Source organism: Sphaeramia orbicularis, unplaced genomic scaffold, assembly GCF_902148855.1.
Source record: "Sphaeramia orbicularis unplaced genomic scaffold, fSphaOr1.1, whole genome shotgun sequence".
NCBI classification, from domain to species: Eukaryota; Metazoa; Chordata; class Actinopteri; order Kurtiformes; family Apogonidae; genus Sphaeramia; species Sphaeramia orbicularis.
Genome location: NW_021941467.1, coordinates 2,622 through 19,773, shown reverse-complemented (window position 1 = coordinate 19,773; position 17,152 = coordinate 2,622). Strand labels below are relative to the sequence as shown.

The window sequence follows — 17,152 nt, the reverse complement described above, 5'->3', positions numbered from 1 at the left end:
AAATGTGTGGTCACAGATGCAGGTCTGGGTCTAAACCTCCTCACAGGTCCAGGTCTGGGTCTAAACCTCCTCCTCTTCCTCTTCTGTGTTTCAGAGCTCTCAGAGCAGCCTGTCCCAGCCGTCGTCTTCGTCCTCGTCCTCGGTGTCCTCGGTCGGACAGTGGACGGCCCACTCCTCCTCCGGCTCTCGGTCCGGAGCCTCGGGCAGCTCCGGAGGTTCAGGTCTGACGACGGGAGCCACGGAACAGGACAAGAAGCTGAAGCAGTACCTGGAAGACGAGCGCATCGCCCTGTTCCTGCAGAACGAGGAGTTCATGAGAGAGCTGCAGCGCAACCGAGAGTTTCTGATCGCTTTAGAGAGAGGTACGTCTGTTCACCCTGGTGAGGTACGTCTGTTCACCCTGTTGAGGTACGTCTGTTCACCCTGGTGAGGTACGTCTGTTCACTCTGGTGAGGTACGTCTGTTCACTCTGGTGAGGTACGTCTGTTCACCCTGGTGAGGTACGTCTGTTCACCCTGGTGAGGTACGTCTGTTCACTCTGGTGAGGTACATCTGTTCACTCTGGTGAGGTACATCTGTTCACCCTGGTGAGGTACGTCTGTTCACCCTGGTGAGGTACGTCTGTTCACTCTGGTGAGGTACATCTGTTCACCCTGGTGAGGTACGACTGTTCACCCTGGTGAGGTACGTCTGTTCACCCTGGTGAGGTACATCTGTTCACTCTGGTGAGGTACATCTGTTCACCCTGGTGAGGTACGTCTGTTCACCCTGGTGAGGTACGACTGTTCACCCTGGTGAGGTACGACTGTTCACTCTGGTGAGGTACGACTGTTCACTCTGGTGAGGTACGTCTGTTCACCCTGGTGAGGTACGACTGTTCACTCTGGTGAGGTACGACTGTTCACCCTGGTGAGGTACGACTGTTCACCCTGGTGAGGTACGACTGTTCACCCTGGTGAGGTACGACTGTTCACCCTGGTGAGGTACGACTGTTCACCCTGGTGAGGTACGACTGTTCACTCTGGTGAGGTACGACTGTTCACCCTGGTGAGGTACGACTGTTCACTCTGGTCAGGGAATAATAATGGACACAACAGAAACTGTCGTTAGGTCAGTGTGGAGTGTCTGTACCAGGGGTTTCCATGGTACGCCTTTGTTTTCTGTGCTACTATTGCCATAATCTGCCTTGATGCTCAAGTATACGCTTGTCTGTTTGGAATTACTTTTATCTAAGTGATGAAAATGAAATATGTGTAATCCCAAACCACACACCACCGCCAAACAAGACCATGCTTTAAACAAACAAGGTTATTATCGTTAACGAAAACTAACCAAATGACCAAAACTACAACTGTAAAAACATTTTCCTTAACTGAAATAAATACATGGACTGAAGTGCTGTGAGGTCTGGTGGACTGGACCTACAGGTGGACTGGACCTACAGGTGGACTGGACCGACAGGTGGACTGGACCTACAGGTGGACTGGACCGACAGGTGGACTGGACCTACAGGTGAACTGGACCTACAGGTGGACTGGACCTACAGGTGGACTGGACCTACAGGTGAACTGGACCTACAGGTGAACTGGACCTACAGGTGGACTGGACCGACAGGTGGACTGGACCTACAGGTGGACTGGACCTACAGGTGGACTGGACCTACAGGTGAACTGGACCTACAGGTGGACTGGACCTACAGGTGAACTGGACCTACAGGTGAACTGGACCTACATGTGAACTGGACCTACAGGTGGACTGGACCTACAGGTGGACTGGACCTACAGGTGAACTGGACCTACAGGTGGACTGGACCTACAGGTGGACTGGACCGACAGGTGGACTGGACCTACAGGTGAACTGGACCTACAGGTGGACTGGACCGACAGGTGGACTGGACCTACAGGTGGACTGGACCTACAGGTGAACTGGACCTACAGGTGAACTGGACCTACAGGTGGACTGGACCTACAGGTGGACTGGACCTACAGGTGAACTGGACCTACAGGTGGACTGGACCTACAGGTGGACTGGACCTACAGGTGGACTGGACCTACAGGTTTGGTTAAATCCCCTCTGCGTTTTTTTTTTATTTTTTTTAATTGATTTATTTCTAATATGAATATGATACAAGCTTCCTGATTGCTACTGTTTGACTTCTTTGCAACATAATATTGAAATGAAAATTCAAGGAAGCAAAAAATAATGATACACAAAAAGAAAAAGAAAAAAAAGTCATATTTGAAAAGGAGTAAGAAGAAGCACAGCTTATTAACTCTCACCCCTTTGTCTAAACCAACAATATGTACATATATACATAAACACATATACATATATACACTCATATATGTACACATCTATCTATCTAAACATATATACACATACATATATACATACACAGACGCCTACATACACATACATACACATATATGCATATACGCACATATACACACCCATGCACATACACTTACATATACATGTCCAAATTCATACATACACTGTTCCATACATACACATATACATTTCTATAGGCTTCTCTGCCTCTAATCCTTATGCCGTTTGAATGAGTAAATGACAATAGTCAGTAATGAGAATTATCAGTTGTAACTGCTAAATAAAATACTTTTGTACATGTTCATATTTGGACTTTGCTGGAGTTCTTCACTCAGACTGTTCCATAGCTGAACACCAGAAACAGATGAACCAAAACTTGTGAAGGTTGTTGTCCTGTTTTTGATTTTGAAGTTATGTTCCCCTCTTAATTAATTAAATTATATATTAATTATAGTTTTTATTTATTTCAGTTAAGGAAAATGTTTTTTCAATTCCAGTTTTGGTTAGTTTTGGTTAACGATAATAACCTCGGTTCAGAGGAACTCCAACTGTGTCCGTTTGTGTTTAAACTGACTGTAGATCTGCATCAGCATGGAACTGCTGGAGGTTTGGGCTCATGCGTTTATTTACTTTCATGACTTGGAGAAAATGAATTCCATTTGTCTTCATTGCTCATAGTGTCACATCCTCCAGATTATGATCAAGGCACTGGTGCTTCCACATTTGAGTCGGTATTATAGGTCAGAAATCCAACGGTGTCGGAGCCAGACTGGAGCTTTTCCTAGGTTTGGTTCAAATGAAACATGAAGTCCTCTAAAATATGAGAAGAACCTCTTTTTTTTATTTGATATGGACGCTGGTTTGCCCTGTCGCTCCAAACACAACATCTGTCACTAAAACCAAAGCCCATCATTAGTGACACATGTTAAATAAATACAGGGACTATTTTCAGACTTGAACCAAGACCCTCTGACTGAGTTGAGTGGACAACATTATTCTGTTTTTAACCCAAATTCCATCTGTATTCACCCTTGCCTCCTGTTTCAGGAAGTTCAGATCTGTTTGTGTGAAAAAGAGTCAGTTGGACAGAATGACACTGAAATGAACGTGGGTTTGACCACTTCCTGTTGTTAGAGGGAACTCCAGCTTTGAGTTGAACAGGATGCACAAACGTGTCTGTGAACACCAAACCTGGGCTTTGGTTAAAGGTTGAACAAATCTGATGCACAGTTTTGAAAATGAGAATGCAAATTATGTGCTTTTCTATTTAACATGTTGGAATGAGTAAAACCCTTTGTGTAGTGTCACTTATGGTGTTGTTATAATTAGGGCTGTGTATCGGAAAGAATCTGACGATACGATACAAATCCCAATACTAGGATCACCCTACGATATATCACGATATATCATGATACCGTTAAAAAGGCAATTTTTTGTTTCTTTCTTTTTTTAAAAGATTCTTTCCTGGAAAAACTTGATGTGCAGTATTTGGATAAATAAAGTTTTAACAGGCAAGTTTTACCAGTACAAAAAACACACACACAAACAAATAAATAAATAAAGTTTTTACAGACATTCCAGTTTCAGATCCTGCTTAAATGTTCATTTTCTGTTAGTTGTGAATAGAATAGTGTTCAGTCCCTCAATCATCCAACATCAGAACATTATTTTTGTGCAATTCCAATTAAAAAAAACTAATATCTGCCTCTTTCAGACAGAAAAAAGTGCTTCTCAGATGCTTGAAGGAACCGTTATCGATTTCAAACAACTTCATGTATGACCTGGAATATCACAGGACGATTTTTATAGTAAACAAACGAAGCAAAATACCCATAGGAAGATTTGTTCATTCGTTTGTTCGTTTATTTCGAGCATTCATAGAATACATGCAAATTCAAAATTCAAAAAAAAAAAAAAAATCATTCATTTATAATCGAAAAGGAGTGGGAATAGGGCTGCACGATTAATCGATTTTAAATTGAAATCAGATTTTTTAATTACGACGATTTTTAAAAAAGGGAAATGGGAAAATCGATTTCATCTCTCTCGTGCCTCCGGGCCGCGCGCCTGCGGGCTGCCGTAAGCTCCTCCTCCAGGCTGCCGTAGGCTCCTCCTCCTATCAGTGACAGCGGTCTGTCACAGAAGTCCGTGTAATGACCGGACTTTAAATGTGTTCATGAGCCCACAGTACTTATAGCACTGTAAGCCATGGCTTCACGCACGGATCCACCAACTGAAACAGAACTGCATGTGGATCACTCATCTTCCGTTGTCCCGGATCCGTACCGTACTGTCTTCTTCTGAACCGGGTCCGGGGTTGTGGGGTCATCAGCCTCGACAGAGGAGCCCACACAGCCCACTGCCCACACACATGCACCAGCTCCAGGATAGAATCCCTCCAGTGTGTCCTGGGTCAGTCTGTTCCACGCACAGATCCTCCAGTTTAATCAGAACCACATGTGGATCACTCATATTTAATCAGAACCACATGTGGATCACTCATATTTAAACAGAACCACATGTGGATCACTCATATTTAAACAGAACCATGTGGATCACTCATATTTAAACAGAACCATGTGGATCACTCATATTTAAACAGAACCACATGTGGATCACTCGTATTTAAACAGAACCACATGTGGATCACTCGTATTTAAACAGAACCACATGTGGATCACTCATATTTAAACAGAACCACATGTGGATCACTCATATTTAAACAGAACCACATGTGGATCACTCGTATTTAAACAGAACCACATGTGGATCACTCATATTTAAACAGAACCACATGTGGATCACTCGTATTTAAACAGAACCACATGTGGATCACTCATATTTAAACAGAACCACATGTGGATCACTCGTATTTAAACAGAACCACATGTGGATCACTCGTATTTAAACAGAACCACATGTGGATCACTCATATTTAAACAGAACCACATGTGGATCACTCATATTTAAACAGAACCATGTGGATCACTCATATTTAAACAGAACCACATGTGGATCACTCATATTTAAACAGAACCATGTGGATCACTCGTATTTAAACAGAACCACATGTGGATCACTCATATTTAAACAGAACCACATGTGGATCACTCGTATTTAAACAGAACCACATGTGGATCACTCATATTTAAACAGAACCACATGTGGATCACTCGTATTTAAACAGAACCACATGTGGATCACTCATATTTAAACAGAACCACATGTGGATCACTCGTATTTAAACAGAACCACATGTGGATCACTCATATTTAAACAGAACCACATGTGGATCACTCGTATTTAAACAGAACCACATGTGGATCACTCGTATTTAAACAGAACCACATGTGGATCACTCGTATTTAAACAGAACCACATGTGGATCACTCATATTTAAACAGAACCATGTGGATCACTCATATTTAAACAGAACCACATGTGGATCACTCATATTTAAACAGAACCGTGTGGATCACTCATATTTAAACAGAACCATGTGGATCACTCATATTTAAACAGAACCACATGTGGATCACTCGTATTTAAACAGAACCACATGTGGATCACTCATATTTAAACAGAACCATGTGGATCACTCATATTTAAACAGAACCACATGTGGATCACTCATATTTAAACAGAACCATGTGGATCACTCATATTTAAACAGAACCATGTGGATCACTCATATTTAAACAGAACCACATGTGGATCACCCGTATTTAAACAGAACCACATGTGGATCACTCGTATTTAAACAGAACCACATGTGGATCACTCATATTTAAACAGAACCACATGTGGATCACTCGTATTTAAACAGAACCACATGTGGATCACTCATATTTAAACAGAACCACATGTGGATCACTCGTATTTAAACAGAACCACATGTGGATCACTCATATTTAAACAGAACCACATGTGGATCACTCGTATTAAACAGAACCACATGTGGATCACTCATATTTAAACAGAACCACATGTGGATCACTCGTATTTAAACAGAACCACATGTGGATCACTCGTATTTAAACAGAACCACATGTGGATCACTCATATTTAAACAGAACCATGTGGATCACTCATATTTAAACAGAACCACATGTGGATCACTCATATTTAAACAGAACCGTGTGGATCACTCATATTTAAACAGAACCACATGTGGATCACTCATATTTAAACAGAACCATGTGGATCACTCATATTTAAACAGAACCACATGTGGATCACTCGTATTTAAACAGAACCACATGTGGATCACTCGTATTTAAACAGAACCACATGTGGATCACTCGTATTTAATCAGAACCACATGTGGATCACTCATATTTAAACAGAACCACATGTGGATCACTCATATTTAAACAGAACCGTGTGGATCACTCATATTTAAACAGAACCACATGTGGATCACTCATATTTAAACAGAACCATGTGGATCACTCATATTTAAACAGAACCACATGTGGATCACTCGTATTTAAACAGAACCATGTGGATCACTCATATTTAAACAGAACCACATGTGGATCACTCGTATTTAAACAGAACCACATGTGGATCACTCGTATTTAATCAGAACCACATGTGGATCACTCGTATTTAAACAGAACCACATGTGGATCACTCATATTTAAACAGAACCATGTGGATCACTCATATTTAAACAGAACCACATGTGGATCACTCATATTTAAACAGAACCACATGTGGATCACTCATATTTAAGCAGAACCACATGTGGATCACTCATATTTAAACAGAACCATGTGGATCACTCATATTTAATCAGAACCACATGTGGATCACTCATATTTAAACAGAACCACATGTAGATCACTCATATTTAAACAGAACCACATGTGGATCACTCATATTTAAACAGAACCACATGTGGATCACTCATATTTAAATAGATCCACATGTGGATCACTCATATTTAAACAGAACCACATGTGGATCACTCATATTTAAACAGAACCATGTGGATCACTCATATTTAAACAGAACCACATGTGGATCACTCATATTTAAACGGAACCACATGTGGATCACTCATATTTAAACAGAACCATGTGGATCACTCATATTTAATCAGAACCACATGTGGATCACTCATATTTAAACAGAACCACATGTGGATCACTCATATTTAATCAGAACCACATGTGGATCACTCATATTTAAACAGAACCACATGTGGATCACTCATATTTAAACAGAACCACATGTGGATCACTCATATTTAAACAGAACCATGTGGATCACTCATATTTAAACAGAACCACATGTGGATCACTCATATTTAAACGGAACCACATGTGGATCACTCATATTTAAACAGAACCATGTGGATCACTCATATTTAATCAGAACCACATGTGGATCACTCATATTTAATCAGAACCACATGTGGATCACTCATATTTAAACAGAACCACATGTGGATCACTCATATTTAAACAGAACCACATGTGGATCACTCATATTTAATCAGAACCACATGTGGATCACTCATATTTAAACAGAACCACATGTGGATCACTCATATTTAATCAGAACCACATGTGGATCACTCATATTTAAACAGAACCACATGTGGATCACTCATATTTAAACAGAACCACATGTGGATCACTCATATTTAATCAGAACCACATGTGGATCACTCATATTTAAACAGAACCACATGTGGATCACTCATATTTAAACAGAACCACATGTGGATCACTCATATTTAAACAGAACCACATGTGGATCACTCATATTTAAACGGAACCACATGTGGAGCACTCATATTTAAACAGAACCATGTGGATCACTCATATTTAATCAGAACCACATGTGGATCACTCATATTTAAACAGAACCACATGTGGATCACTCATATTTAAACAGAACCACATGTGGATCACTCATATTTAATCAGAACCATGTGGATCACTCATATTTAAACAGAACCACATGTGGATCACTCATATTTAAACAGAACCACATGTGGATCACTCATATTTAATCAGAACCACATGTGGATCACTCATATTTAAACAGAACCACATGTGGATCACTCATATTTAAACAGAACCACATGTGGATCACTCATATTTAAACAGAACCACATGTGGATCACTCATATTTAAACAGAACCATGTGGATCACTCATATTTAATCAGAACCACATGTGGATCACTCATATTTAAACAGAACCATGTGGATCACTCATATTTAATCAGAACCACATGTGGATCACTCATATTTAATCAGAACCACATGTGGATCACTCATATTTAAACAGAACCATGTGGATCACTCATATTTAAACAGAACCATGTGGATCACTCATATTTAAACAGAACCACATGTGGATCACTCATATTTAAACAGAACCACATGTGGATCACTCATATTTAAACAGATCCACATGAGGATCACTCATATTTAAACAGAACCATGTGGATCACTCATATTTAAACAGAACCACATGTGGATCACTCATATTTAAACAGAACCACATGTGGATCACTCATATTTAAACAGAACCATGTGGATCACTCATATTTAATCAGAACCACATGTGGATCACTCATATTTAATCAGAACCACATGTGGATCACTCATATTTAAACAGAACCACATGTGGATCACTCATATTTAAACAGAACCACATGTGGATCACTCATATTTAAACAGATCCACATGAGGATCACTCATATTTAAACAGAACCACATGTGGATCACTCATATTTAATCAGAACCACATGTGGATCACTCATATTTAAACAGAACCATGTGGATCACTCATATTTAATCAGAACCACATGTGGATCACTCATATTTAATCAGAACCACATGTGGATCACTCATATTAAACAGAACCATGTGGATCACTCATATTTAAACAGAACCATGTGGATCACTCATATTTAAACAGAACCACATGTGGATCACTCATATTTAAACAGAACCACATGTGGATCACTCATATTTAATCAGAACCACATGTGGATCACTCATATTTAATCAGAACCACATGTGGATCACTCATATTTAAACAGAACCACATGTGGATCACTCATATTTAAACAGAACCACATGTGGATCACTCATATTTAATCAGAACCATGTGGATCACTCATATTTAAACAGAACCACATGTGGATCACTCATATTTACACAGATCCACATGAGGATCACTCATATTTAAACAGAACCATGTGGATCACTCATATTTAAACAGAACCACATGTGGATCACTCATATTTAAACAGAACCATGTGGATCACTCATATTTAAACAGAACCATGTGGATCACTCATATTTAAACAGAACCACATGTGGATCACTCATATTTAAACAGAACCACATGTGGATCACTCATATTTAAACAGAACCACATGTGGATCACTCATATTTAAACAGAACCACATGTGGATCACTCATATTTAAACAGAACCACATGTGGATCACTCATATTTAAACAGAACCATGTGGATCACTCATATTTAATCAGAACCACATGTGGATCACTCATATTTAAACAGAACCACATGTGGATCACTCATATTTAAACAGAACCACATGTGGATCACTCATATTTAAACAGAACCATGTGGATCACTCATATTTAAACAGAACCATGTGGATCACTCATATTTAAACAGAACCACATGTGGATCACTCATATTTAAACAGAACCCATGTGGATCACTCATATTTAAACAGAACCACATGTGGATCACTCATATTTAAACAGAACCATGTGGATCACTCATATTTAAACAGAACCACATGTGGATCACTCATATTTAAACAGAACCATGTGGATCACTCATATTTAAACAGAACCACATGTGGATCACTCATATTTAAACAGAACCACATGTGGATCACTCATATTTAAACAGAACCACATGTGGATCACTCATATTTAAACAGAACCATGTGGATCACTCATATTTAAACAGAACCATGTGGATCACTCATATTTAAACAGAACCATGTGGATCACTCATATTTAAACAGAACCATGTGGATCACTCATATTTAAACAGAACCACATGTGGATCACTCATATTTAAACAGAACCATGTGGATCACTCATATTTAAACAGAACCACATGTGGATCACTCATATTTAAACAGAACCACATGTGGATCACTCATATTTAATCAGAACCACATGTGGATCACTCATATTTAATCAGAACCACATGTGGATCACTCATATTTAAACAGAACCACATGTGGATCACTCATATTTAAACAGAACCACATGTGGATCACTCATATTTAAACAGATCCACATGTGGATCACTCATATTTAAACAGAACCATGTGGATCACTCATATTTAAACAGAACCACATGTGGATCACTCATATGAACCTGGTCCACACACACATGACTGATGCCTGTCACTGACTGACACTGGGATCACTGCTGTGGACCAGATACCCCAAAAAGAAAGGGGAAAAAAAGAAAAATAAATAAATAAATAAATAAATAAATATAGTCCTCTTACTTGCTAAATTTTTCATTCACAAATGTAAGTTCTGTAACACAAAACCAAATATTATTTCTTTTTTGAAACATGTTGAACTTTATTTAAAGCTGTTCGATAAATCTGGAACAAAAAGGTTCTAAAAACATTCAGTATTTGCTCTGATTTGGACATTGTATTATAGTGTATTCCCCCTGACAAACTTCTGTTATTTTCTTGTTGTATACAGTGTTTGTATACTCTACTTCATTCAATAAAGATTTAATTAAGAAAAACTAAACTTCTGTGGGTTCATCACATGATCCCATCACAGGTTTAAGGTCGGAGCAGTGCCTTGCATTGTGGGCTGCTCACGAAAACCACATGCTGACTTCTGTTGTCTTTTGTAGTTTTACCCAAAAATGGAAATCAAAAATCGAGTTTTTAGAAGAAAAAAATCGGGATTTTTTTTTTTTTTTTGCCAAAATTGTGCAGCCCTAAGTGGGAAGAAGAGAAAACTTATTTAATCCCATCATTCATTCTCATCTTCAAATAACTGAACATAATGACATTTTAAATACTCTTGTCTTTTTTCAAGCCAGCACAATGAACAAAATAGAACAAAAATAGGCCTAAACCAAATTAGAATAAACTCATTTGACAGTATTTACATTGCATAACCAAAATGTGTGTATAAAAAAAAAAAAAAAAATAGAAACAAAGTACATTCCTGTTGGTGTTACCACAGGTAACAGTTAACCGTCAACTTACATGATAATAATTACAGACCAACAGTGGTAAAAACAAAAAACTGCAAAACCACAAGTGGTAAAGAACAGCAATAATTACAGACCAACAATGGTAAGAAAGAAAAAAACAAAAAACTCCAATAGCACTAATGGTAAAGGACAATATAGAAATAAAAGAGCATGATAAACAAAAAAACCCAAAAATCAATCTCCACCATATCTGCTTTTGAATAAACACTTTAAATATCCATACGGTACTTTTTAATATTGATTCAGTATTATGAAATGAAATATGGTGATATATTGCAGAACTGGTATTTTCTTCCGGCCCTGTCACCTACTGGGGAACGAGCCAACGGCAGAGGGGTCATCAGCCCTGGACAAATACAAAAACAGTCCAACTGTCCAATGAATTAAGATGATGAACAAGTTTTATTTCAGTGCCACATTACACCTAAGGTATAGAACATGAAATCAGTCCCAGTCCAGTGGTTCAGTGTTGGCCTCCTCTCAGCTGGTGATGTCGTTCCTTTGCTCAGATCTGTTTGAACGCAGAAACAGGATGGAAGCGTCCTTCTCTGTCCATCAGGAACTGGTCAAATCCACGTCTAAGCTTTGGCTCCTCATCATCACATCCTGGTTCTCCACATTCATAACATCTGCTCTCTGTTTTTAGATCGCTTGAAGTATGAATCAAAGAAATCAAAGTCCAATCATTCATCTAGCATGGAGAATTCCACAGGTAGATATCAGTCATCACTCTGGCTTCATGTGCACCTGGGTCTGTCTGATCCAGGTGGTCTGTCTGATCCAGGTTCAGATCTGTGCACCTGGGTCTGTCTGATCCAGGTTCAGCTCAGTACTGGTCTGTCTGATCCAGGTTCAGCTCAGTACTGGTCTGTCTGATCCAGGTTCAGCTCAGTACTGGTCTGTCTGATCCAGGTTCAGCTCAGTACTGGTCTGTTTGTCTGTCTTATCACTGGGACATCTGTTGGTGATGTCAGAAATGTGTGTGTTACGAACATTCGACTCCAAATTAGAGCTGAAACCATTAATCGTTCAGGTGCTTGAAGCTGTGACCCGTAGCTCAATAATCTCAGAAAACCACAATAATGTTAGTTAAATGGATTATTGCCCCAGGTTGGCTTCTATATTTACACACTGGAAAATTGACTTTGCTGTGCCTCGGGCAACGTCTACGTGTTTGCAAAGTCGCTGACTGTTGGTGTCTCTGGACGACTGCATTCAGGCTGCTACCAGAGGGGGGGTCATGTAAGTTAAATTAACTCATGTTTCAGATGGAAGGACCAAACCAGGAGAAATAAAGAATTCACCAACAAAGAAGGGTTGAGGTTTTAAAAAGTTCAAAGAAAGCTTGATTTATTGCTTCAGGCAAAAATAGAAAAAGTTACAGAAAAGAAACAAGTCAGTTATCAACTAGTCTGGCATCAAACACACTATTCGTCTCAGAGAGAAAAGAGAAAAAGCCATAAAGAGTTTCCTTTGTTACCTTTTTATAGTCTTTAGTGACTCTTGGAGACTCCCATTTTTCAGTGACATGGTTCATCATACATATTATTGGTTAATAATAGTTACAAGGCAAAACACGTCACGTCGCTTAAGCTAATTCTAAGAAAACACGTTTGAAAGGTCACTTGAGTTTAACAGGCGCCTTGGACACCTGTCAGTCAAACCAACTGCATAGCTGAACCACTAAGAGTTTCACTAAGGCTAGCATTTCTTCACCACAAAAATCCCTTAGTTCATAACCTGGTTTTTCTGCTCGACTCTCTTTACCACAGTTACTTTCTAAAGCTGTAAAATTAGATCTTTTCTGTAGAATCTGACCTTTTCTCCAAGTTCAGCACAGACAGGTGTGAGTTCATCTAAACCACACACACAAACTAAACCTGACTGTTCACTACACCTAAAATAAAAAGACAAGATACAGTTGGAAAATAGAACTCACAATGTAACAACTTAGACTTTGCAAAAATAAAAGATTCTTCAAGCAAAAGAACTTGTAATGCAAAGATTAAGCAAACAGCCTATAAGATTACATTTCTTCTTCTCCATTTTGGTTCATGATTTGTGATCTTCATCTTAGAGCTAGTCAGAGTCACACCTTCATCTTCTATTTAATACGATCCGTACTACAAAGCAAATGCAAAAATTCACGACTCCAACCCTTTCATGCATGAATCATGAGAACCTTAATGGGTCCAAACACAGTCATGTTCCGTCACAGAGCGAATTTTAATTGATCGCCATTCCAACATTTATTTCAGTATAAAGCAGCTCCTTGTTTTGGATAATCCCTTATGGTCCAACGAAAGCAAAAAATTTACTTAAAAGTAAAAATGTGGATCAAATTGTCTCTAAAATGTCCCTTCAGAGAGATTTTGAATCCCGTTTTTTGGACCCTAATCAAGATTTTTTTTTTTTTTTTGGTGATTTTTAGGTGGGTTTTGGGTAGTTTCTGTGTGATTTTTAGGTGGTTTTGGGTGTTTTTTGTGTTTTTTCATAATTTTTAGGTGTGTTTTTATTACTCTTTAGGTATAAAAAAAAACAATACAACTGAAATTTTCTTATGAATGTATTTTTCATGGAGTGGCAAAAATGTCCACTCAGCTGGACACATGCATTGAATTTTTGAAGCAAAGAAACATATATTTATAGATACACTGTGTGAAAACTGTGAAATATTTTTTTAAAGGCAGCTAATCTGATGTTTTGTTACATTTTAACATACTCTAATATTAGTTATCACTCACTTTATGGAGATAATATGCAAACAAAAATCCCTGTCTGTTTAAGAAAAATGGTTAATTACAGCCTATTAACAATAACAAGCAATTGATTTCCACTCAATCGTGTCAGTGCAGATCAGGTTTATCTAGAACAGTGCAGTTCCAGTCATGGTCTGAATGTCAGTGTATTATTATGGGATGGTGCATGAGTGTCCACTGTGTTGGCTGATATGGAACTAAAACAACCAAACCCATGAATATACAAGAGAACAGCTGGAGAAGAACTGACCACTGGAGTGACCACTGGAGTGACCACTGTGCATGAAAGGGTTAATGGACTCGAATTGATTGAAGGGAAATATTCTATTGCAGTTTTCCTGAATTGAAGCTTCTTTGTGCATCACAATAAGCGTCTGTGTGAAACACAACAGTGGAACTGTTGTGTAAAGTTTCCTGCTGCAGGTTTGGAGTCGTCTTTGGTCCCTTTGACGCTCTTTGACTGTCCTCTGGAGTGTTGAATTTATGTCTCTGTACTCCCATCTATGTAGCGGAGCTTCGTCAAGTAAACGCACACGGAGTCAAGTCAAAGTCAGAGATCGAGCATGAATTGGAGCCGCATAAAGTGTTTATTCATGCATAAAATGAACACTGAGTTGAAATCTGCAGAAACAACTGACTTTTCGCTCTGGGAGACCACTTTTATTTGTCAGAAGTAGGTTTAGCTCCAAACCATACCCATTTCTAACATATTTTGAACATTAATCTAGTCACGTCGGAAACCCCCCTTTTTAGCTTGTCTCCGATAGGGTTTGGTCTTTTTGGTTTCTGTCAGAATCGGTCCAAACATACATATGCAACTAATTCCCAGTATTAGTTTATCATATATTAATATGGAACGTTTTCCCAGAATATGTAAATTATTTCCCACAATGTCAATTAAAAAAAAAAAATTGTGTATATATATATATATATATATATATATATATATATATATATATGTATATGTGTGTGTGTAAAAACACCTAAAAATCCCCAAAAAACACAAAAAACACAAAAAACCACCTAAAACCACCTAAAAGGCACCCAAAAATGAACACAAAAAACACCTAAAAATCACCAAAAACCACCCAAAACCCATCCAAAAATTACCCCAAAAAACCCATCCAAAAAAGCACAAAACCCACCTAAAAATCATCAAAAATCTCTGATAGGGTTTGGTCTTTTTGGTTTCTGTCAGAATCGGTCCAAACATATACATATGCAACTAATTCCCAGTATTAGTTTATCATATATTAATATGGCACGTTTTCCCACAGTATGTAAATTATTTCTCAGAATGTCCAAAATTTCCGCTCATGTGTACTTCTTGTGTACATCATGTTTTCTGAAACTTTCCATGAGCTCACATGTTCTTTCTGCCTGCCCCCCCGTTTTGTAACTTTCATAATTTCAGGTGTTCTTTCGATGACTACACGTGTTTGTTCGTTTGTGGGTCTCCTCTGTAAAAAAGTCCACTACTCTGGTCCAGTCTACACATGACACTCAGAAGAACTGCTGACATGTAAATGAGCACAGGTGAAATACTTCTGAATCCAAACTGAAGACTTTGGATTAAAACGCTGACGTTCGACAGCGCAGAACCAAATGTAACAGCAGACAAACGCAGGAAACGGCTGTGATTCAGGAGAACTGTGGTCCAGTGACTTTTTTATCACTTTGAGTCGATTAATGGTTCCAGCTCGACTCCAAATCCTTGTATATCTGTTGTTTGACGTGTTGGATCTGAGCATGTGCGTAAGCGTCCAGTGTTCTGCTGTCTGTCCTGTTTAGGTGAACAGTGTTCTGCCGCTTCCATGGACGCCGTTTCAGACGACGCTCTGTTCAGAGACAAACTCAAACACATGGGCAAATGTAAGGAAGCACACACACACACACACACACACACACACACACACACACACACACACACACATGATCCTACTGCAGCGCACAAAAACACACACACACGATCCTACTGCAGCGCACAAAAACACACACACACACACATGATCCTACTGCAGCGCACAAAAACACACACACACGATCCTACTGCAGCGCACAAAAACACACACACACACACGATCCTACTGCAGCGCACAAAAACACACACACACACATGATCCTACTGCAGCGCACAAAAACACACACACACATGATCCTACTGCAGCGCACAAAAACACACACACACACGATCCTACTGCAGCGCACAAAAACACACACACACACATGATCCTACTGCAGCGCACAAAAACACACACACACACATGATCCTACTGCAGCGCACAAAAACACACACCCACACACATGATCCTACTGCAGCGCACAAAAACACACACACATGATCCTACTGCAGCGCACAAAAACACACACACACGATCCTACTGCAGCGCACAAAAACACACACACACGATCCTACTGCAGCGCACAAAAACACACACACACACACATGATCCTACTGCAGCGCACAAAAACACACACACACACACACATGATCCTACTGCAGCACACAAAAACACACACACACACATGATCCTACTGCAGCGCACAAAAACACACACACACACATGATCCTACTGCAGCGCACAAAAACACACACACACGATCCTACTGCAGCGCACAAAAACACACACACACACGATCCTACTGCAGCGCACAAAAACACACACACACACGATCCTACTGCAGCGCACAAAAACACACACACACACACACACGATCCTACTGCAGCGCACAAAAACACACACACACAGACGATCCTACTGGAGCGCACAAAAACACACACACACACACACACAA

The 17,152-nt window shown here is 39.3% G+C and overlaps 1 protein-coding gene across 1 annotated transcript in view; it reads left to right on the top strand.

Moving 5' to 3' along the window:
• Nucleotides 1-16,236, top strand: part of LOC115415903 (CUE domain-containing protein 1) — a gene marked incomplete at its 3' end in the record, with an annotated part of 28,844 nt that extends 12,608 nt beyond the window's left edge. The window contains exons 4-6 of the mRNA XM_030129575.1: nt 95-362; nt 12,244-12,309; nt 16,148-16,236. Of these exons, the coding sequence (XP_029985435.1) occupies nt 95-362; nt 12,244-12,309; nt 16,148-16,236 (423 nt within the window). The remainder of the gene's footprint in view (nt 1-94; nt 363-12,243; nt 12,310-16,147) is intronic.
• Nucleotides 16,237-17,152: the final 916 nt, after the last annotated feature.